Source organism: Prionailurus bengalensis, chromosome E1, assembly GCF_016509475.1.
Source record: "Prionailurus bengalensis isolate Pbe53 chromosome E1, Fcat_Pben_1.1_paternal_pri, whole genome shotgun sequence".
Classification (NCBI taxonomy): domain Eukaryota; kingdom Metazoa; phylum Chordata; class Mammalia; order Carnivora; family Felidae; genus Prionailurus; species Prionailurus bengalensis.
Genome location: NC_057347.1, coordinates 57,796,107 through 57,818,015, shown reverse-complemented (window position 1 = coordinate 57,818,015; position 21,909 = coordinate 57,796,107). Strand labels below are relative to the sequence as shown.

Sequence of the window (21,909 nt, the reverse complement as noted above, 5' to 3'; positions counted from 1 at the left end):
TGTGGACTGGGGTGCGGCGGGAGGGGGGGCTCGGGGTGGCGTGAAGCTGCCTAGCCCCCCACCCTTCCCTGCTGCCGCCCATTAGCAAGAGGAGCATCCGCCCCTGAAGTCACGTCGTTGGCTGTTTCGGGGCAGGAGGCAGAAGTGGCCTAGCGGTCCGGCCCGGGAACTTTCTCAGGCCGGGACTTAGTGAGTGACAAGTGAAGACGGAGACCGAGGGCCGCAGCCCAGAGCCGGCTCTCTGCCGATCGTCCCCAGCTTGTCCGGCGTCGCTGTGGCCACGCCAGCCAGGCTGCCGTGGTCCGTGCCGGCGACGTAAGCAGGGGGCAGGTGGTGAAGAGCCGCGGTTCCTGGCCGCCGCCCGGCTGTGGTAGTGCCCCGGGGAGTGGGCCAGGGTCCCACGGCTCCAGGCCAAGAGGGCCCGTCAGACTCTGGTCCCTCCGTCATGTGCATGAATAGAAGGGTGCCAGAGGACAGACTTTGCCAGAAACAGAAGTATTTCTGTTTGGTTTACGTCTGCTTTATACTTGTATCTGCATGTATACAAGACGCCTGGCCCAGGAGGAGGTGCGCACACGTCCGCTCTGTGCCCTGTTCTAGGAGTGCAGGACTCATGAACACGCTGATAGTTGTGTGCCATGATGTTGGGGGGCGGGGTGGTGACAGATGCCAAGGAAGGGGACATGGGGGCTGCTGTCGGGAGCAGAGCCCTTGGAGCGGGCTTCTCGGATGAGGTGGCATCTGATGAGAATGTAGCTCAGGAGCCTGTCCTGCCCAGACCCCTCGGCACCCCCACTCCCTCCCTCACCCCCTGCTGCTCCCTCTTTCTGAGCTTGTAAAGCGCCAGCCTCCACAGAACTCGCCCTCGCCAAGCTTTCTATCCCGCCAGTCGAGACAGAGGAGATGGAATAGTTTTGCTCTGGAAAGACTTCTCATCTTTCCGAATAAGTAAACAAAGATATTGCTAGAGTCGGGTTTAATGAAGCCAAATCCTAACAGCCGCACAGCAGTGACAGTGCCGTTCCGGGCACGGCAGCCTTCAGGCCGTGCACCGTCTCGGGATTGGGAAACCGCTGACCTCTCTCCTCTCTCTCTGGGTGCCCAGGTACCGCCTGCCCTTCAGTCTGATGCCCGTCCAGCCCTCCAACCACCTGGAATGGAATGAGTCTATGCACTCCCTCCGGATAAGTGTGGGGGGCCTTCCGGTGCTGGCGTCCATGACCAAGGCGGCAGACCCCCGCTTCCGCCCCCGCTGGAAGGTGATCCTGCCGTCCTTTGTGGGCGCCGCCGTCCTCTGGCTGCTCTACGCCCACCGCCCGCCCCCAGGCAGGCCCCCCATACCCAACGCCCACAACTGGAGGCTCGGCCAGGCACCCGCTGACCGGTACAATGACACCTACCCCCTGTCCGCCCCCCAGAGGACGCCAGGCGGGACTCGGTACCGAATTGCGGTTATTGCCGACTTGGACACGGAGTCGAGAGCCCAAGAGGAAAATACCTGGTTCAGTTACCTGAAGAAGGGCCATCTGACCCTGTCAGACAGCGGGGACAAGGTGGCCGTGGAGTGGGACAAAGGCCACGAGGTCCTCGAGTCCCACCTGGCTGAGAAGGGGCGGGGCATGGAGCTCTCCGAGCTGATCGTTTTCAACGGGAGACTCTACTCTGTGGACGACCGGACAGGGGTCATCTACCAGATCGATGGCACCAAGGCCGTGCCCTGGGTGATCCTGTCCGATGGCGATGGAACCGTGGGGAAAGGTAGGTCAGGCCCTCTCCGCCTCCCGGCTTTGGCTGAGGTGTCGGGGGACAGGTTTGGGTTGACTGTCTGCCGGTCTGGTTTGTGCCCGTGTGCGGTGAACACGACCAGGAGGGACCTCCGGGAAGAGCCCTGTCCCCCCTGCTTCTGGCCCCCGCCCCCGCCACCCCCCACCCCGAGCTGGGAGCCGAAGCCTTACGGGGCCTCGGACCAAAGCAGTTTCTAGCAGTAGGAGCTTCTTCCTAGAAGACTGGCCACGAGGCAGGCTCCTTTCTAGGACTAGTTTGAGGGCCCTGTCCACTGCTGCTCCCGGTGACCCCAGGATCGAGCCCTTTCTTCCATCTTCAAAGGTGTCTTCAGAGCACGCAGGGATGACACCCTGTGAGTGTCCAATTGCCCTCATTTTGAACGGAGACTTTATTGAAAAGGTAAACTTGCGCTGCCTGGGGCTCCTTTCTGGAAACCCAGCCGAGGGAGGGTCTGCGTAGCAGCGACCGCACTTGAGTGGGATCCGTGCTCAGAAACCAGCTGTCACCCACTGCTCTGTTGAGCCAGAAAGGAGTTACCGCTTTCAGCCCGCGGGGAGCACAGAGCTAGGAGAGGGAGCCAGAGCGGGCCAGGGCCTTCCCCGGGGGAAGGGGCCGGGAGGCGCTAGGCACCGGCGGGGGAGCTGACAAAAGCCCCGCTCTCAGGCTGGGTGTGCACCCTCTAGGAAGCTAAGCACTGCGGCCTCTCTAAGGCCGGAGCAGTGGCAGCAACTAGCTGGCCCGTGGGGCGCGCCGTCTGCCAGCCCTCCCCCTCCCCCCCTCCCCCCCCCCCCCCCCCCCCCCCCCGTGATAAAACCCCTTCCGGGCTTGCCCAAGCCTCGGGCAATTGGCAGGGAACTATCTCGGCCTGGGTTTTAGAGAAAACATTCGCTGCCCATTTCCTGCCATGGTTTGTCAGCGTTTATGGGCAACCATCATAGTTCTGTTCTTCCCTGTCGGATCAGGAAGAGAGCGGAATAATGGGAGCCTTGGGTTGCCCTGTGATCAGGTCATCGGAAGGGACAAAAGACTGGTCAATGGAGAGGGCCTTATCTGAAAGTGACCCCGGGGGGTTGATGAGGTCCCTGAGACCACAAGGTACTCAGCGGGTCCCTCCAGAGCCACCTGCAGAGGAACATTCTGGAGGCCACAGCTCTAGGTCCTTGGGGCCGGCCAGAAGCTGGCAGAACGTGTGGGAAAGCGGGCACAGTTTAGAACACGGGGTGTGGGGAACGGCTTTCCCACACAGCCTGAGCGCCCTGCAGCCTTCAGCTGGGCTCACAGTAAGTAAACCTGCCGAGAAGTAAACACGCTGATCAGAGCCGACTGGGAGCCCCCACCAGCCCTCGTAGCTCTGGCCACTGGGGCTTCACGTCCGCTCGACGGGCGCCAGGCACGGTTGCAGAGACAGAGACAGACCGCTCTCTGCTACAGTAACCTCTCCAGGCGCTCCCACTTGCCCGGGGTCGGGGGTATCCTGAGGTTGGGGCACACAGCTTGAGAAACAGGTCGGGGATCAGAGGAGACTGACCAGTGGCTGCTGGGCCATTGGGAGTGGGGGAGCAGGCGAGGCACCAGCGGCAGGAGCCATTGGAATCAGTTTAGGACAGGCTGTCCCAGCAGAAGGTCCCTAGATCCAGTGGCCAAAGAGAAGGTGACGGGTCTTGGGGACAGAGGACAGGGAGAATAGCAGGCAGAGGGCCGGTGCCCCACTGCTGGCCCTCTGGGAATGGCGCCCTGAGCCAGACTGTTCCCCGCTGTCTTGTCATCGCCTCGTGTGAGGTCCAGCATGGGTGCCCTCTGATGCCCAAGGCTGCCGGACCCCCCGCGAACCCAGGGAGCAGAGGGGTGGCTGTCATCTCAGGCGCGCCCCCTCGTCTCCTTGTCCCCAGGCTTCAAAGCCGAGTGGCTGGCGGTGAAGGACGAGCATCTGTATGTGGGCGGCCTGGGCAAGGAGTGGACCACCAGCACGGGGGAAGTGGTGAACGAAAACCCGGAATGGGTGAAGGTGGTGGGCTGCAGGGGCAGCGTGGACCACGAGAACTGGGTGTCCAGCTACAATGCCCTGCGGGCCGCCGCGGGGATCCAGCCGCCAGGTAAGGGACCCGGCCCCGCCCGGGGTCATGGCAGATGCCGGTGCGCTGCGTGCGCGCTTTCTCTGGGCACGGCGGTGTTGGGCATTTCTGCCTGTGCGGTCTGTTCCCAGCCCCCCCGCATCCCTCCGCTGTCCCTGACAGAGCGCCTCCTGCTGTCTCAGACCACAGCCCCTCCTGTGCCAGCTCTTCTGGCCCTTCCCTGAGGGTGGGGCCCGGGCCCCGCCCCTGACCAGGTGGAAGCAAGGTGGACCGCGTTCTGGTTCTCCCCTCGCCTCCCGGGAGAGTGTCACGGCTTGAGTGTGTGTGTCGGGGCGGGGGGGCCGGGGGGGCTGGGATGCTCGGAGCGGCCAGGCAGCTCCAGGCTTGGGGGGCATGGCGCTGGGGACGTTGCTTCGCCCCCAGAGAGGAGGGCGTGCTGCCTCCTTTTCAGCCTCGAGGGAGCGTCTCCCCCCAACCCTGATCCCTTCCTCACAAATCCATCGTGCTGGCTTATCTCGCTCCCTTCCCCCGGGCTCGCTCGCTCATCGTGCTCCTCGGTGGGCAGCAAGGGGGCAGAAACGCAGACAGAACTCCTGGCCACGGGTCCCCAGGCCTGGGCGGTCTCGGTCTGGCTTTCCCGTCTTTGTCTCTCGGAGTGACCAAGGACGAGGACGGACGGAGAGCGCCGCGGGAAGCAGGGAGGTCTCGACGGGACGGAGTGGTGACGCTCCCCGGCGGCCCGCCCGCCACGCACTGCCAGCAGCGTGGAAGCCGGCGCCGCGGGCGCACGACCACGTGGCGGAGGGTCCCGTCCGCGCCCTGCTGGCGGGCGGGGCGGTCTGGTGACCCCGGGGGTCTGTCGTGTGTCCCCAGGCTACCTCATTCACGAATCGGCGTGCTGGAGCGACACTCTGCAGCGGTGGTTCTTCCTGCCGCGCCGCGCCAGCCACGAGCGGTACAGCGAGAAGGACGACGAGCACAAGGGCGCCAACCTGCTCCTGAGCGCCAGCCCGGACTTCGGCGACATCTCCGTCGGCCACGTGGGCGCCGTGGTCCCCACGCACGGCTTCTCTTCCTTCAAGTTCATCCCCGACACCGACGACCAGATCATCGTGGCCCTCAAGTCCGAGGAGGACGCGGGCAGGGTCGCCACCTACATCCTGGCCTTCACGCTGGATGGCCGCTTCCTACTGCCGGAGACCAAGATCGGCAGCGTGAAGTATGAAGGAATAGAGTTTGTTTAAATTTACAAAATTCAGACCAGCAAGGCCGAGAGGTGGACGGTGTTCAGCCATCGGGACTCAAGTTTTCTAAAAACCAGAGGACGGCGCTTTTCCGTGGTGTTTTGTTTTGCTTTTGTCTCTTCCTTTTCAGAGCTCAGGTGTGTGCCTGGTTCAGAGACCCTGCCCGCCCCCCAGAACGGGGAGGTCAGCCCCAGGGTGCGAGCAGAGCAGCCGCAGGAGGGGGTTCCGCAGAGCGCAGCGCCGGGCAAGGGGCCGGGACAGTCCCCCTTGCGGCCACCTGTTCCGTGCACTGCCACCTGGTGGTGGGAGCTGGTCCCTGCGGGCGTCCTAATCCGGGACCAGCCCTCCCGCCTGCCCACCTCCCTTTCTCTCCTTCCCTTTGTGCTTTCGTTTAATAATAAATGTTTCTTGAGCTCCCCGTGGGAACAAAACAGCGAGTCTGAAGTGGGACCTGCCCGTCGGGAACTCCCAGGCCACCCCCTTTTCTTCCTTCCTGGGGAACCTCGTGCGTTAAATCCACTCCTCGAGGCGCCCGGAAAGGAATCTGTCTACACTACAGGGTGTCACAGGGCTGTGTGGGCGAAGGCAGACCTCCAGGGACGCATCTGCCCACAACCCACAGGAAAGGACACAAGTTTGCTCGTTTGTCCTCAGCCTCACATCAGGCAGTCTCCGCTCCGTGTGGCTGACTCCACGGTTTTTCCCTTCAGGAAGCTTCTGTGGCCAGGCAACACTTGGAAGTTTTAATTATGGCGCTCGCTTTGCCAGCATGTGTACTGAGGCTTTAATTATTAACTCATTTTAATTAAACCAATTTCCTTTCTCGTAGTGGAGTCACCAAATCTTATCACACAGACCAAAGTCCCATAGTTAACGAATTCATTCCCAGCAGTGGAGGAGGCTGGAATTAAGTTCTGACAGGCGGGAAGACAAGTGATTAAGCATTTAGAAGTCCTCGGTCAGAAGATGTGAAGACAGAACATTAGCAACTGTCAGAAGTTGTCTTGCCTTTAGAGACCTCCACGAGTGACGATCTTTTCCTTCCTTTATGGGCCTGCCCTGGGTCAGGGGTGCTGGGCTCTTTCCAAGAGAGGTCATGTACGAGGCCAGCCTGGCCCTGTGGCTTCTGTCCCCTGACCTTTTGTTTCTCCCTCCCCGGGGAACTTGGCAGCTTCTCCTCTGGAAACTTCACACAAATCGCTTGCTTATCTGCGTCCCTGTGGCCTCTTTGTGCTCCACGGCAAAGGCGAAGGGTTTAGGACAGGTCAGCCAGGACCAGAGCCGAGGAGGGCCCTTCCCCTGAAGCTCCCTCACCCCTCAGGGAGTTGTAGGATGCCTGATGGTCTGGGAAGGGCCATCTTTTAGGCTCGGGTGTCACTGAGGACCCCTGTCTCACAGACTTTTCCCGCTTACAGACTCTGATACCGCTGCTAGGAAGGAACCCAGGGAGGCTCCCGCTCCCACTATGAAGTATCTGGCAAAAGCATGTGACACGTTTCTCTGGAACTCGATTCCTGCTGGACGTAGGCTGGAGCAGCCAAGTGTTTCCTGACTTTGCCTGGCCGGGCTCCCTGACCCACGTCCTTGATAAACGTCACTGACGTGGAGGCCGTGTGAGTTTTTGAAACGGAAGCAAAATTAGGAAGGTTGGACTTGGGACAGTCAGTCACTAAGTCGAGACCTTTCTGATGGCACTTCAGGCCTAGGTGCCCCAAGGGGGTTTTTCACAGTTAGGGATTTGGGACCGTTTTAAAGCTAGACGTTTTCTGTTTCTGTATTTGCTGCTGTAAGCATCAGGATTGTTCCTTCCTGCTGGAGCCATTGTTTTCTAAACAATAAAGTGCTAGAGGGGACTGTGAACGCTCTGTCTCCGGCTCGGCTCCGTGTTGGCTGTTGGCCAGGGGCCTCATGCAGGAAATGTAAGAAGGGTGGCGATTCACAAACAGGCTGGGCTCTCTCTGGGGTGCGCTCTGTCCTCTTCTGGGGCGGGGGCGTCTGACAGGCCATGGGAATTGGCGGGACAGGCGCCTTCGCAGACCAGGGAAAGACTTTTCTGGAAAACGAATCATCCAGTCCCAACTTTTCCTGTGTCTGAAGGCGCCCCCTTTTGGTCATTGCGGTGAAGGACATGGGCTGTGAAATCACTCACAGGTTCCAGTCCTGGCCCCGACGCTTCCCAGCTGTGTGGCCTGGGACAGCACGTCTGACTTCTCAGTCCTTTGAGTTCCTCGTCTGTAAAGGGAGGATGCTGCTGTGAACAGCCCCCGGTGCCCAGTTAGCATGCGCTCGCCCGTTCTGGCTCGCCGCGTGATGGGGTGATGAGGAGGGTCCCAGCAGAGAGGTTAGGCCGATCAGGGTGCCCTTGGCGTGTCTGTGGAGCTGCGGGGATGAGCCCGTTCCCCGGGGTGCGAACCCTCAGGAGCACCCAGGAGCAGCGGATGGGGAAGGGCTGTTGGAGAAGACGGGCCTGAGCTGGCGTGGGACCCAGAGGGCGTGCTCACAGGTCCTTTTCTCTCTTCAGACCCTCCCTTGCCCTTCCCCCTCCCCACCCTGCTCTGCGTCCCCAGAGACTGACCTGGGGGGGGGGTCCCACGGAGGGAGGAGGATGAGCCGAAGGTCCTCAGTTCCCTCTAGCGGGGTCGCCTCCGGCACGATCTCGCGAGAAGGGTCCCCCCTGCCCTCTCAGCCTGTGCTCCGGTGACTGCTCCCTGCCCTCGGCCCTTCTGGCCTGAGAGTGGTCCACACTCCAGGAACCACTCTACCCCTCGTGATGTCCCTACCCCTGCTCACTCACACCTCGCAGGTCGTCCCTTCCTTAAAGCCTCCGTCGGTGACCCCCGTTTGGAGCCATCTGTTTCCTACTGGGAGCCTGACCATCAGATACCGCAGGGAGGTCAGGGAAGAAGGGCCGCAGAGGGTCCGTGGACTGAACCACAGGGAGGACCCGGTGTTCTTGGCAGTCCTCCGGAGAACAGCTCCAGGAGGGCCGCGAGGGGGAAGCCGGAGGGCGTCGGCCTGAGATGGAACCGGACAAGGAGTCATCTCTTTGAGAAGCTCCAGATACCGCGGGGTCTGGGCTCACACCCTCCTCACACGCGTGGTGACTGTGGCCTGCTGGCTGCTCTCTGTGTTCAGGGTATAATTCATCAGCAAAAGGAGAGCTCCCAAGCACCGTCTTGGAACGGAGTGAAAACAAGTGAGATTAATCTCTTCCCAAGCGTGAATCCTGTCCTATGCACTTCAAATTGGTGAGTTTCAAGGTAAATCGTACCTTAATAAAATTGTGTAAAAGATGCGACTCAAAAGCCTTCACGCCAAGAAAATTCCAAGGCCACGTGGTCTTACTGGTGAATTGCCCCAAAGATTTAAGGAAGAAACAATACCAAGCCAACACAAAACCTTCCATGATTTGGGAAATCGAGAACACGTCCTGACTGATTTTCTGAGGGCTCCACTATCCTGATACCAAAACCAGACACATCTTTTACAAGAAACGACAGATACAGACCAGCATCCCTCATGAACAGAGACGCAGAAGTCTTTGATGAAAATCTAGCCAGTTGAATCCAGCTGTATATCAAAGCGGAAGTAATTCACGAGAGCGTGTGTTTTATTCCAGGAAGGCAAGGTTGGTTGAATAGTCAAAACGTAACATAATCCACCGCGTTGCCCGAGTACAAAGGAAAAATCCTATAATTGTCTCAAAAGACACAGAAAAAGGTTTGGACAAAATTCAACACCTGTTCATGATTTTGAAACAAACAAAACTCAGCAAACCAGGCATAAGAGGAACGTCGCTCATCACTTGATAAAGGGCACTTGCCGTAAACCTACAGCGAGCATCATACTTTGTGCTGAAAGACCGAAGGTCTTCCCCCCCGCTAAGGCTGGGAACGAGGTGAGAATGTCCCCCCAACAATCTAATTTCTTATGTTGCAGCCATTTTAAACCAAAACTCGCACAGAAGTTGCAAAACTAGCACGGTGCCTTCGCACAGCCTTCTCTGGTGCTAACAGCTTCCGGTTTTCACGAGCGTAAGCGCAGTGATCAGACGCGGGAAACTGACCTTGGTTTCCTCACTTTGATTCACAGTCATCCAAGGGGGTGTCCCAGAGCATGCAACTGGGCAAGGAAAAGAAAGTAAAAGAGAGTAAAACTATCTTTATTCGCCAGAGACAAGATCAACGGGGCGGGAAAGCGTAAGAAGCCTTCAGAAAACAGCTACCAAAACTGAAGAGTTGAGCTTAGCAGAGCTGAAGGACAGATGGCACACATACAGAAATTCACTTGTTTCTGCGTAGCTGACGTGAACAACGGGAAACCCTGTGTAGTAGTTAAAACCTGGGAATGACCCAAATGTCCATCGGTGCACGTAAACGCTTACGCAAGTTGCAGTCTGTCCCCGTGGGGCACGACTATTCAGGAAAAAAGTGAGCCGAGAGCTGGTATTCGCATGTGGCACGAATGAGTCTCAAAAGCCTCGTGCTAAGTAAAGGCGACCAGATGCAGAACATCACACGTTGTACGTTTCTGTTTCTATGAAACCCTAGGACACGCAAAACACATCGGTAGTTGCCAGGGACGGGGGCTGGCGGAGGGGACTGACCGCAGAGGGGCATAAGGAACGTTTGAGGATGATGAGAATGTTCTGTAGATTATGGTCATGGTTGCCATTTGCACACCCCTGTCAAAACTCGTTAACGCATTTTAACGAGTGCATTTTAACGTATGTAAATCATATCTCAAGAGAGCAGGGGGGAGGGGCAGAGGGCGAGAGACCGACTCTTAAGCAGGGTCCACGCTCAGCGTGGAGCCCCACGTAGGGCTCGATCCCGTGACCCCGCGATCGTGACCTGGGCTGAACTCAAGAGTTGGACGCGCAGCCGGCTGAGCCATCAAGGCGTCCTGAGCCAATTTTTTTAAAAAAAGAAAAAGTGGGGGTTTGAATCCCAGCTCCTTCCCTTCTTGCTGCGCAGACGGGCGCATTTTGCCTCCCTCGCCTCTGTTTTCTCATCTGCAAAGGGAACCCCCTTTGCAGATACCACCCACGGGGGTTTGGGTAGCAAGTGGGCCGAGGCCCGTGCGAAAGGTCTATGGTAGACCCCCGCAGGAGCCTCCGGGGCCAGTTTCTGCGCTCGGCGTGCAGGTGGGGGAGACGCAGGAAAGAATACCCTATGAGCCGGCCAAGGGTCCTCGCCTCCGAAAACCCCCAGGCCTCTCCCTGCCGTGTTGGCAGTGGCTTCCTGGTGACAGCAGCCGGACCGTCGTCTGCGGTGCCCGGGGCTTTCCGTCCTACCGGCACGGAGTCCCCCCTCACCGGACCAGGCCCTCTCAAGCTCGGTTCCGCCTGGAGGGCCCCGGGGGAGCCCACACCCCGCACCCGGATTCCATGCAGAGGCCTTGGGCTCACACCTTCCTTGCCCGAACACGAAGGACTTTCCAGGACCGTGGGGCTAAAGATTCAGCAACTTGAGTGGGAAACCGCGCCAGTGAAAATGAGACCAAGGAAACCTCGGTGAGAATGGAGGGGGGCGGCGGGCGGGGGGGCTCTCACCCCCAGCCCTGGTTGACCACCACAGACCCAGCAGGAAGAGACCGAGTCACTGTCCCACCTGGAGGAAGGAGGGTTTCTTCCTCCCCGCGCTGCAGCTCAGCCACTGGGAAGCCACTTACGCCACCTCCCAGTGTCCCCCAGGGGCCTTTCTGTTTATAACAGCCCCCCCCTTTCCTCTAAAACTGAGCCCCTTCTTCCTTGCCCGGTGGAGTTGCCGTAGCCTGCTTGCTCCGGGTAGCAACTCTTAGCTCTTCGTCAACAAACTGGTTTTTGCGGGTAAGATAGCTGGCCGTTTTATGTTTAAGGGTAACGCCACCACCACCTCCCAAAGGACTTCCTTCGTACTCGCTTCCTGACGGGCGGCTTGTGTGGGCAGAAATCGTGGAGACTGTGAGAAGGGGGGGTCCTGGGGGTTCTGCACCAACGAAGCTGAAGCCCCTTCGTCTGGATGGGATTTTGAAACTCACCACGGTCTCTCCTGCCAGCGCTGTTTCCAGATGCTTCTCCCCCTGGATATCTGGTTTCTCTGGAGGGAGCTGGAGGAGCCACGCAGCTCCCTGAAACCTCACCTCGCGGGCAAACAGCCATTCAGGGCTTGACCTCGGCGCGCCTGCCTGGGATCACAGTGCCAGGGAACCCGTGTGTCTCAGCCCTGCCGCCACGGCAGCCGCCTGGAGGGCTTTACGTTGCCGATGCCTGTCCCCACCCCGGAGATCGTGACGGAGTGGGCCTGCACACCAGGAGTTTGTAAAGCTCCCGGGTGACTGTCATGTGCAGACCAGGCTGCGAGCCACTAGGCTGGGGAGACCTGGGGACATTCCAAGGGACAAATCATCCAGAACCGTGGCATGCAGGTGACAAAAACAAAAGAGGGTGTTTGTTGCCTCATTTAACCGCGAATCCCAGGGCGTGACCTTGGCAGCTGGACCCAGGGGCTCGGACCACAGCCTCGAGACCTACGGCCTCCAGGTCTCAGCTCCACACACACACACACACCCACCCTCAGATGGGCTCTCCCCGGGGCATCCGCAGCCTCCGGGCACACGCACCCTACAGGGACCCTCCCTGAGGCCGAAGCTGACCCCCACTGGGCCGGCCGCCCTCGTGGCCTCTCTCCGACACCATCCCTGTGGCAAGGGGCCTGCAGGGCCCTGAGCTGCCAGGTCTGGGTCAGACTCCGGGGGAGCCTGGGCCCCCAGACAGCCTGGGAGTGGGAGCCAGTGCCTTCCCGAGGGAAAACTGCTTTCTGTTGGGGGGGGAGGGGAGGGGGGGAGGGGGGAGAGACGGCTGGGGGGGGGCTCCGCAATTTACACCCGCCCTGCAGGGGTGAGACGCTGGGAGAACAGCCCTTATCGGGGGTGGGTGGTGTGCCCCCTGGAGGTCACTTGCTGGCTGCGTACTTGGCCGTGCTGTCTTGCGTCTCCGAGCCCCGCTCGCCTGTCCGGGGATGACTCCGTGCAGCCTCGCGGGAGGGCCTCTCAGTGACGTCAGGCTTGCCGCACTCTCAGCGCTGGGTGACGCTCGGTGAGCGGCCGTCCCGGCGGTGGCCACCCTGCCGGCCACGTGCCAGACCCAGGATACGGCCCGGAGCGTTCAGCGCGAGCCCAGGCCACACTGGCAGGTGCGGCCCCAGCCTGTCTGTTCCCACCCCCTGCTCTTCTTCCCGGCTCCCCCTCCCCCACTGTCCTCCCTCTCCCCCTCCCCGCCACCGCCGCCCTCCCCCAGCGCCAGCCCTTGGGGCCAGTCCAGCTTGGAAGGTTGTTTACAATCAAGCCTAGCTGCCGCTGTGGGCAGGCCGCCTCGCCCGGGTTATCAAGTCAGTTAGACTGCCCCCGTGAGGTCCAACATCTGCAGCCAGAGCTGAGAGGAGGGAGGGGACCAGGGAGCCTTGGGCCGGCAGCCAGTCCCAGAAGAGACCCAGGTCAGGTGGTTTCTAGAAATCGAAACTCCACTGTTTTCTGTGGCGTTTCCTGGGACCAGCATGCCCCGCTTCACACTGGGTTTTCTGGGTTGAAGAGGGGATCCTGCAGCTGGTAGGCAAGAGGATCCAGGGCAGCCATCAGTAGTGGCCTCAGGTAAGCTCATGCCTCTTGTTCTCAGGTGGGTGTCCCTCTCACTAACCAAGGTAATCTGGTGGGTACAGTCTCCCTTTGGGTACCCAGCTGGGATCTGGTGCTCTCCCTCAGCCCAGAAACCATCATTGCCGCTCCCAGATCCACAGGGTCTCTATGTACAGTTGTCCAAGTGGTTCACTGCACAAGGACAAAGGGCAAAGAGGCTTGGAATTCAGCCCAGTGCCCTCTCACCAGTTGGTGTATTCCAGCCCAGGCCTATACCTATCCCAAGAAAGAGTATCTTTTTTCTAATTTGCAAAGGTCAGGCAGCCTTATCCCAATTTCCCATGTGAGGGAGTCAGGCTACAGCAGGTGGCCATGACCACCCCAAGGGCAGCCATATCTGCATACCACGTACCGGGTGCTTGATCGGCCACTGTTAATGCACAACTGGGTGCTGCCTCAGGGTCACCAGCCCTGAACTTGTAGGGGTGCCCACAATGGCGGCCTCGTTGCCCACTTGCTGGGCCCGGGAGTGGCGTGTGGCCACGGGATTGTCACCGAAACAGAGAGACGATGACTGGTTCCCCCACAGCCGGGGCCTGGCGGGCAGAGGCAGGTGAGGGGCAGAGGCTGGGATTAAGGCGAAAACCGAGCCCCAAGAATTGCAGAGAAGCAAGGACTCCAGGCGGACGTTGGAAGAGCTGCGCCCCCAGGCTGGCTGTGTAGTCTCGGTGGCCCGAGCCTCTCCGCGCCTGTGTCTTGGGGACACTAACCTCAGAGGTGGCAGCACCAGGTCCACCGCTCAGCATCTCGCCCCCAGCCTGCTCCCCCGGCCCCCGTCTCGTCCACACCCCCACCCCCACCCCCACCCCCACCCAGCTGCAGCCAGTCCCAGGCCTCAGCCCTGACTCCCCCTCCCAGCCACTGTCTCTGGCCCTGTCTGTCGCTCCTGCCTGGATTTCTGAGGACCTCCCGGCGTGTCCCCTCCCTTCGGGGGCCCACAGAGAGCTCTCAGGCACGCCCACAGGAGTCCAGCTGCCAAAAATAAAGCCCTACCTTCAGCAAGGCCCACCAGGCCTCTGGGGATCTGGGCTCTGCACCCTCTACAGCCTTGCCCAGGGCCTGGTTTTCGGAGATGGGCTTTAGTGCCCGCTGTCCTGCTGCTTAGAGACCTCCACCAGTTCCCCCCACCCTTCGTCTGGGCAAGTCTCACTCCCTCCTAACGTGCCGAGGACCACCCCTCGGGGGAGGGGCTCCCGCTGGGGGGGGGGCACCTGTCACACTCACAGCTGAGAGCAGGGACACCACACGTAGGGTCTGAAGGATCCTGGTCCCAAGGGCTGCCCAGCTCTGCCCTCTGACTCTTCCGCTTCCTTCCACCGCAGGACGGGGGCCTCCCAGGAGAGCCATGGCCCTCCCACGACTCCTCTGGATGTGGCTGCTGGTTGCAGGGACCCAAGGTGAGCTGAGCCCCAGGAATGCCCAAAGCGGCCATCTGAGGGGCCACTGCTCCGCCTTCTGTGGGGCTGACCCCTCCTTGCGGAAAATCTAGGCAATGTTCTGCCTGGGTCACCGGGGTCAGCCCGGGTTCTCTCCTGCCTAGAGCCCTGGTGATCCCCAGTGACGGTGGCTTATAGGTTCTGGGGGGACACCAAGGGATTCTCCGTTTCATCCAGTGGGACCCGGAGGGACTGAGCACTGGGAGCCCATCACACAGGCCGAATGCTGGGAGTTGGGGGTGGGGTCACGAATCAGTGCCCTGTGGACCCAGTCAGACTTCAGAGTTCTGGATGCCTGTCTTCAGAAGTGTTCTCAGGAGGCCCTTCCTTGTCCTGGTGACCCCATGGAGGCCTGCTGCACCCCCAACTGAGAACTACCCTTTGACATGGCACCCAGCTCCTGCCTGACCCTGTCCCAGAACAGCCCCACTTTCTCTCTGCACCTGGCGTTTCCTGCCAATGTTTCTGGGGGGGTCGCTGGGCCTGCCACTCCTGGACTCCCCCCCCCCACCCTCCTAGGGGTCCGTGCTGTAGTGCACAGGCAGCATCCCCGAGCCCCAGACGCCCTCAGGTGGGGTCACATAGGCCCCTCCTCCTCCATTCTGCCCCCCGGGGTCCCGCCTCCCCCGTTCTCAGGCTTTAGGGTCCCAGCTGCCCCTCCTGCCCCTTCTCTACCAACAGAGGAAGGACTCAGACCTCAAAAATAAGAGGCGTTTTACCTCCTGGGCGGGGGGGGCATGTCCTCTACCCCTCCCCTATAGGTGAACCCCTCGACGATGGATGGAGGGCTTTAAAGTTCGTTGCACAGCAGGCACCCCGCCCTGGGGGGAACTGACAAGTGGTCCTCGGGGAGGGGGGAGGCAGGGCCCCCGGATAGGGAGGGAGGTGGGCCTTCCTCCCTGCTGACATTTCTGTTCCCTTGGGGACCCTGTAGGTGTGAAAGATGGGGACATGCGCCTGGCTGACGGGGACAGCACCAATGAGGGCCGCGTGGAGATCTTCTACAGAGGCCAGTGGGGGACGGTGTGTGACAACCTATGGGACCTGACGGACGCCAGCGTCGTCTGCCGGGCCCTGGGCTTTGAGAACGCCACCAAGGCTCTGGGCAGAGCCGCCTTCGGGCCAGGTAGGCCTGCTGATCCCCAGGTCCCAGAGCTGGGACCGGCTGCCGGCGAAGGGCCGGGCCTCCTCACTCAGCTTTGGCCAACACTTAAAGCAGTGCTAACACCCGAGCTGGCCAGGGGCACTCACACTGGCCTTGCCGGCAGCCAGTCCCTCAGGCCCTGGGAACCATACCTTCCTGAACCATCCCCCCCCCACCCCCGGGGGGCGGGGGGCACGTCTGTGCACAGGACCGTTTCCACTGACAGGGCCCGTGATTCTGAAGAAAGGGAAATAATCCAACTATCCAGAGGCGGGGGTCGGGTAGAGATGATGGCTAGTTTGTGGCGCCACCGGAATAACCCCGAACCCGCACTCGGATCGCCGCCAGGTCACACCTGGGGACAGACCCCGCAGGGCAGCGTGAGGGACAGGGGCCGCCGGCATGGAGCGGGAGGGCTGCCCGGGGCTCCCGTCGCCGCAGTAAACGCCTCTGCAGTCGGCAGTTCTGGGGGAGCAGCAGCCCTGTCCACGCCCCGCCCCCCTCCCCCCCCCGCGGAGGGCGCCCGCACCCCCAGCCCCGCCCTTGTGTGCCTGCAGGCGCGGGCCCTATCATGCTGGACGAGGTGGAGTGCACGGGGACAGAGTCGTCGCTGGCCGAGTGCACGTCCCTGGGCTGGCTGAGGAGCAACTGCAGGCACAATCAGGACGCCGGCGTGATCTGCACCAACGGTGAGCCCCGCGCGCCGCACGCCCGCCCTCGCCCTCCCCTGCACCGCCCGCACCCTCCCTGCGCACCGCACGCCCTGCCCCGCCCCGCCCCGCCCCGCCCCGCCCTGCCCCGCTGCACGCCTGTCCCGGAGGGAGGGGCTCGGGAGAGCCTCTAGAGCAGCACCACGCCCCAAGCGATCCCCCATTCCCCACGGCCCTTCGCCCCCTTCGCCAGGCTGCTCAGAAATGCTCCCTTTAACCGGGTCCGTGGGCAAGAGCCGCCTGCCCCCTGCACGGGACACCTGCGTGCTGCAGGCTTGCGTCTCGAAGCCTTTTACTCTCCTTGGTCCTCCGTCGGCGACACGGAAGGAGCGCCCGCGTGCCTGGACGGCAAGCCCTAAACCCTGCCCCCGTGGCTCCCGCCCCTCTGGCCTCCCTTCCCCCTCCCCCTGCACCAGCACTCGGGCTGGCCTCTCTGGGCCACTCTGCGTTCTTCAGTCCCCGATTCCTATCTTTCTTCTTCTTCCTGGGCTTCGCACGGGGCCTGGGGACCTGGGCAGCCCCCCCAGGCTTGGGGACGGAGCGATAGAGCCACCCCGTGGAGGGCTCCCTGGGAGCGGGGCGTGGGGGGCCAGGCAGGGAGCCGGTGGTGACCGTGGGGGCGGAGGAATGCGGGGCTGGACCCGCTTGGCTGACTTGTGACCCATTTGTGAAAACGAAAGAACAGGTGGGATTTTTGTTCCCAGTTAGGCTTTGGGGGTGTCGGGACAGGGGTACATCACCCCCGGCACCACCTCGGGGTGGGGTGGGGGGGCTTCAAGTGGCTTCTCTAGGCCCCTGTTCCCTGAAGGAGGCTGCTAGGGACCCCATGGCTCTGAACTGAGTTTCTGTAAGACTCTCCCTCCTCAGACGGTCCAGCCAGGGAAAGGGTCTGTCTCCCCCGGAGTCTTCCTGAGTAGATAAGGCGAGGAGGAGGCCGAGTCCAGGAGGCAGAAGTGCTCTTGGGTGATGGCCCCTGGCCCTTCTTGCTAACAGTGTGCTCCCCTCCGCCCCTTTTAGAAACCCGCGGTGCCCACACCCTTGACCTGTCGGATGAGCTCCCTGCGGCTCTCGAGTGGATCTTTGACAGCCAGAGGGGCTGTGACCTGTCCATCAGGGTGAGGGTGAAGGACGACGAGGAGGAGGGCCTAGACGTGTGCGGCCACAGGCTGATCCTGTCAACCAACCCCGAGGCCGAGGCCCTGTGGAAGGAGCCTGGCCCCACCGTCACCATGGAGGTGGACGCAGAGTGCCTGCCTGTCGTCAGAGACTTTATCAGGTGACCATCCTCGGGACGGGGGGTACCAGGGCCTGGGCAGGGTCCCCAGGGCGCTCCCACCTCCCTCCGGCGGCAAACCTCAGGGGCTACGGCACCGACCTCACGGGTGCTTCCGCAAGCACGTGCGTGGGCACGACACAACACACACTCACACCCGCGTGTGCCCCCACATATCCGCATGGTCTTCAACAGGCACGCCCACACCCTCACGTGGACACACGTGTGCTTGCACACGCTCGGGCTCACAGTTGTGTGCGTCCCACCCTCTCGCGTGCACACGCACACTCTTGTGCGCACACACAGTTGCACACTCTACACTCACACACACACACACACACAAATACCGACTTTCACAAAACACTGTATAAAAAATCTCCCAGCAGTCGCCGCCGTTAGAAGAGGCATCAAACCCTCTGTGGGTCACAAGTCCACCGGGTCCAAGACCCGGACCGGTTTGGTGAGAGGTCGCTGGAGGGGCCTGGGGCAGAGCTGGGAAGGTGTCCCGCACAGCAGAGGCTGCCGGTCTGGGCCACGGCCTCCGCCGAGGCCCAGTCGTGCGTGTGTTCGAGGAGGAGTCAGGTGGTCCAGAAGCACACACACCTGTCTCTGAGGTCACGTGAGGTCACGGCCCAAGATTTGCAAGAAACTTAAACATAGTTCCGAACTCACCCTCCTCCCCGTCTCGCTCTGACCTTGGCTTGTGTGGAAGGTGGAGCGCTTGTGACCCCAGACCCGTCGGAGTCTCCCCCGCCCGTGAGCCGGCGCCCCAGCTGGGGACACAGAGACACCAGGGGCCCGCCTCTCCGGGTCCTGGGCCGACCCTCCCGCCAGGCCGCCCTGCCGGGGCCCCCAGGGGCTTGTGCTCCGAAAGCACGTATTTAAAAAGAGCTGCTCCTTCTCCTTCTCCGGACCTAAAGCTCTATGTAGCTGCGAGCGACAGTGAAGAGAAAACAACAAATGTTGGCAATTAAGACAGATTGAAACGGTTTCTTTCCGGCTGCCCTGTGCTGCACCGCCCCCCGCAATGGGACCCTCTCTATGAGAACCAGGCAGGCGCCCTTCCCCCCCCACTGCTGCCCTGTGCCCCCCGCCCAGTGGGACCATCTCTACGATCCGTTCGAGAACCAGGCAGGCACCCTTCCCCGGCTTCCCAGGCCCAGCTGGAATCACACCCTTGGTCAGAGCTCAGGATTCTGGAGCAGTGGTGATGCCCCCTGTCTCTTTCCTTCTCTCTCTGTCTCTTCCCTTTTCTCTCCGTCTCTGTCTCTGTGCCCTCGCCAAAGGCAGAAAGGCTACAGCGAGCTGGATGCCCCTGGCCTCCGGACCCCGTCCGGCCCCGGGAAGGCCTCAGGAGACCTGATCCCCATCGAGGGCAGAGACTCCCCCCATTCCTCTGCCCGGGGCCCCCTGATGCCCGGGGCCTCCTCACCAGTTCCCGTGGTTTCTGAGGGTCACCGACGCTCCCCGTCCTTGTTCGAGTCTGCCTCTCAGGGGCAGGCCGAGGGACGACTGGGACCCCCCTCCTCACACCGGGGCCCACCTGAGGCTGAGGTGGGCAGTGACCGGCGGCCTGGGAACCTCCCACTCCGGCCTGAAATGAGAATTGGGAGGGGTGGTAGCCACAGTCCCTCCCCCCTTTTGCCAACGCACCTGCGGGGCCTGCCACCAAAGAGGCCGTGCTCGGGAGGTGTGCGCCCCAGTGCCCTGCCACTGCCCCAGGGCGAGGCTTCAGTGATTCGGGCAGATACCCAGCTGGTGGGTGGCCGGCCAGCGGGAAGATGCCCTCTTCCCCCTGAGAGTTCCTGTCGCCAGCAGGAATCACACATTAGGCTCCGAGAGTAGCGAGTGCAGGAAGGGACAAGGAGGGGAAGACCCATGTCTGCCACCGTCACGGCACAGGGTCTCCTCCCAAGGGACCCCACCCACCCCATCCCGGGAGAGGACGGCAGGCCTAGCCCAGCATTGCCTTCTAGGCAGACCCCTTCCACACCTGTTCTCAGCCAGCACAGCGAGTCCTGGTGGCACCCCGAGTCACAGAGCCAATCATAGATTGGGTGCCACCCGGCATGGGCTCCCCATCAGCAGGGGAAGCAGACAGGGAGCAACCAGGGGTGATGCCCGTGTCACGGGGGCAGGAGACGGGTGCTGGGGACAGAGGGGCACTGACAGGCACCCAGCAAGGGACCGAAGGGGCCCTGGCCCGGGCTGTGACGGCAGGAAGGAAGGGGTAGTGTAGTCCTGATGCCCGAGGTGGCCAGCAGGTCCTGGTGCCCAGGACACCAGAGGGTGATGACCGTGACGGCGGGGGCAGAGCACAGAGGCTGCTGGTGCTGCCTCCGTCGCAGGTGAGGGACGGAGCGTCGTGCTTGGGGACCCTGGGATCTGCCCGCTTGTCAGATCTGAGCAGATGTGAGATTGGACTGTGGGTTGGCCCGAAAGAGAAGTCCGTGGGGCACCGAACGCCTCTCGAAACGGGGCACCGCCGGGGGTGTCTGTGGGTCGGCGGCAAACACGGGATAGATGGTGATGTCAGAGAGGCAGGCCCGGCACACGCCCGGCCCCCTGTTGTCCCGCAGGGGCAGGGGTGCCCGGCTGGTCAGCGCTCGCTCCCCTCCCCAGGTACTTCTACTCCCGAAGGTTGGACGTCTCCCTGACGTCGGTGAAGTGCTTCCACAAGCTCGCCTCCGCCTACGGGGCCTGGCGGCTGCAGAGTTTCTGCGCGAGCCTCTTTGCCATCCTCCTCCCCGAGGACGCCTCCTTCCAGACGCCCCTGGACCTCTATGCCTATGCACTGGCCACCCGGGACCCCATGCTGGAGGAGCTCTGCGTGCGGTTCCTGGCCTGGAACTTCGAGGCCCTGACGCAGGCCGAGGCCTGGCCGAGCGTCCCCACGGCCCTGCTGCGAGTCCTGCTCTCCAGGAGCGACCTGGCCGTGCGCAGCGAGCTGGCCCTGCTGATGGCCGTGGACGCGTGGAGCCGGGAGAAGCAGCCCTCCCACGGGGAGGTGGAAGGCCTTCTGGACGAGATCCGGTTCCCCATGATGCTGCCCGAGACCCTGTTCGAGCTGCAGTTTAACCTGTCCCTGTACCGGGGTCACGAGGCACTCTTCCAGAAGAAGACTCTGCAGGCGCTGGAGTTCCACACCGTGCCCTTCCGGCTGCTGGCCCAGTACAGAGGCCTGAACCTCAGCGACGACGCCTACCAGCCCCGGCTGTATACCTCGCCCACCTGGAGTGCCAACATCTCGGGCGATTCCCAGGCCTCGTCCGGCTACCCGTACGCTCCAAGCTGGTCCTTCCAGACCCCACAGCACCCCAGCTTCCTGTTCCAGAACAAGCTCGTGTCCTGGTCGCTCCTGTACCTTCCCACCGTCCAGAGCTGCTGGGACTACCGGTTCTCGTGCACCGCGGACGAGGTCCCCCTCCTGGGCCTCTCCAAGTCCACCTACTCGGATCCCACCATCGGCTACCAAAGCCAGGCTCTGATGCTCTGCGAGGGGCGCTTCGTGGCCGACGTCACCGACTTCCTGGGACAGAAGGCCCCGATCCCCGACGCCCTGGGCACCAACAGCTCCAGAAGCGCCTCCCTCTTCCCCTGCCCGGAGGGGTCCTTCACCAGCTTCCAAGCGGTCATCCGCCCCTTCTACCTGACCAACTCCTCCGACGCGAACTAGGCGCAGGCGAGCCCCGAGAGGCCAGGCGCCTCCCAGTCCGCCGCAGGCTTGCCGTGGCTGGCCGCCTCCTGTCTGCAGCCACCCGCCACACCGGCCACCAGAGGGCCCTCGCGCTTTCACTGATGTCTCTGAGCTTAGAGAAAGTACTGGAAGGTTTCAACTAACGTTCACCACCCGGCACAGAAGTCCCAGTTCCACCCCCACCGCCCGGCTGGTTTCCGGGTCGAGAAGCAGCCGGACCCGGGAGGGGCAGCGGCTGGACTTTCCACCCGGCCTTTCTCTTTCCCGGTCGGGTCCTGTGCCGTCCCTCGCCCGAGATCATTAAAATTGCACTGATTGCCCAGTTCCCGCGTTGGTGCCCAGAGTCACGCGTCCATTCTGCGCTCGGACGTTGGGTGTGCTGGGTCCTGGGGCTCAGAATGAGCAGACACAGCCCCTGTCCTCGTGAAGCTGCGACCCGCGCGGTGGGGTGGGCGGGGCAACACCCCCCCCCCCCCCCCGCCGGCGTCATCGCAGTGGGGATGGCAGGTGATGGAAAGCAGAGGGTGCGCAGGGCGGCGGGCTGTGGAGAAACGAGAGCCCGGGGCATATGGAAAATGGGGCGGGGGGCGGTGAGCCCCGGGGAGAAGGAGCGGCGCCCCGCGACCCCGTGCCTCCGCGAACCCTCGCACATGCGCACAGGGATGCGGACGCGGATTCTCCTCGCAGCCGGGCTCCTGGGAATTGGAAACCACCGTCATGCATGTCAGCCAGGGGCCAGAGCCCCGATAAAGGACCCCCACGACGGGGTGGGCGGGACAGAAAGACGTGCTGGAGCGACCCTGGGCCACCCACGCAGTCTAAGTGAGGGCAGGGGACTGAGCCTGGGGTCCCGTGGGGACTTACCCTGGGTTCG

General features: G+C 62.1%; 1 protein-coding gene across 4 annotated transcripts in view; it reads left to right on the top strand.

Moving 5' to 3' along the window:
* The window catches only part of CANT1 (calcium activated nucleotidase 1), a 30,021-nt gene extending 8,664 nt beyond the window's left edge, over positions 1–21,357 (top strand). Inside the window, exons 2-8 of one of the 4 annotated variants that reach the window (XM_043585726.1) lie at positions 1,106–1,758; positions 3,675–3,878; positions 14,098–14,172; positions 15,146–15,337; positions 15,913–16,044; positions 17,083–17,341; positions 19,961–21,357. In XM_043585726.1, the coding sequence (XP_043441661.1) occupies positions 1,128–1,758; positions 3,675–3,878; positions 14,098–14,172; positions 15,146–15,337; positions 15,913–16,044; positions 17,083–17,341; positions 19,961–21,014 (2,547 nt within the window). In that variant the 5' untranslated portion in view covers positions 1,106–1,127 and the 3' untranslated portion in view covers positions 21,015–21,357. Of the gene's footprint in view, positions 1–1,105; positions 1,759–3,674; positions 3,879–4,730; positions 6,962–11,031; positions 11,510–12,599; positions 12,731–14,097; positions 14,173–15,145; positions 15,338–15,912; positions 16,045–17,082; positions 17,342–19,960 lie in introns of those variants that run through there. The other 3 variants (XM_043585727.1, XM_043585728.1, XM_043585729.1) reach the window with 3 other exon arrangements.
* The last annotated feature ends 552 nt before the right edge of the window (positions 21,358–21,909 follow it).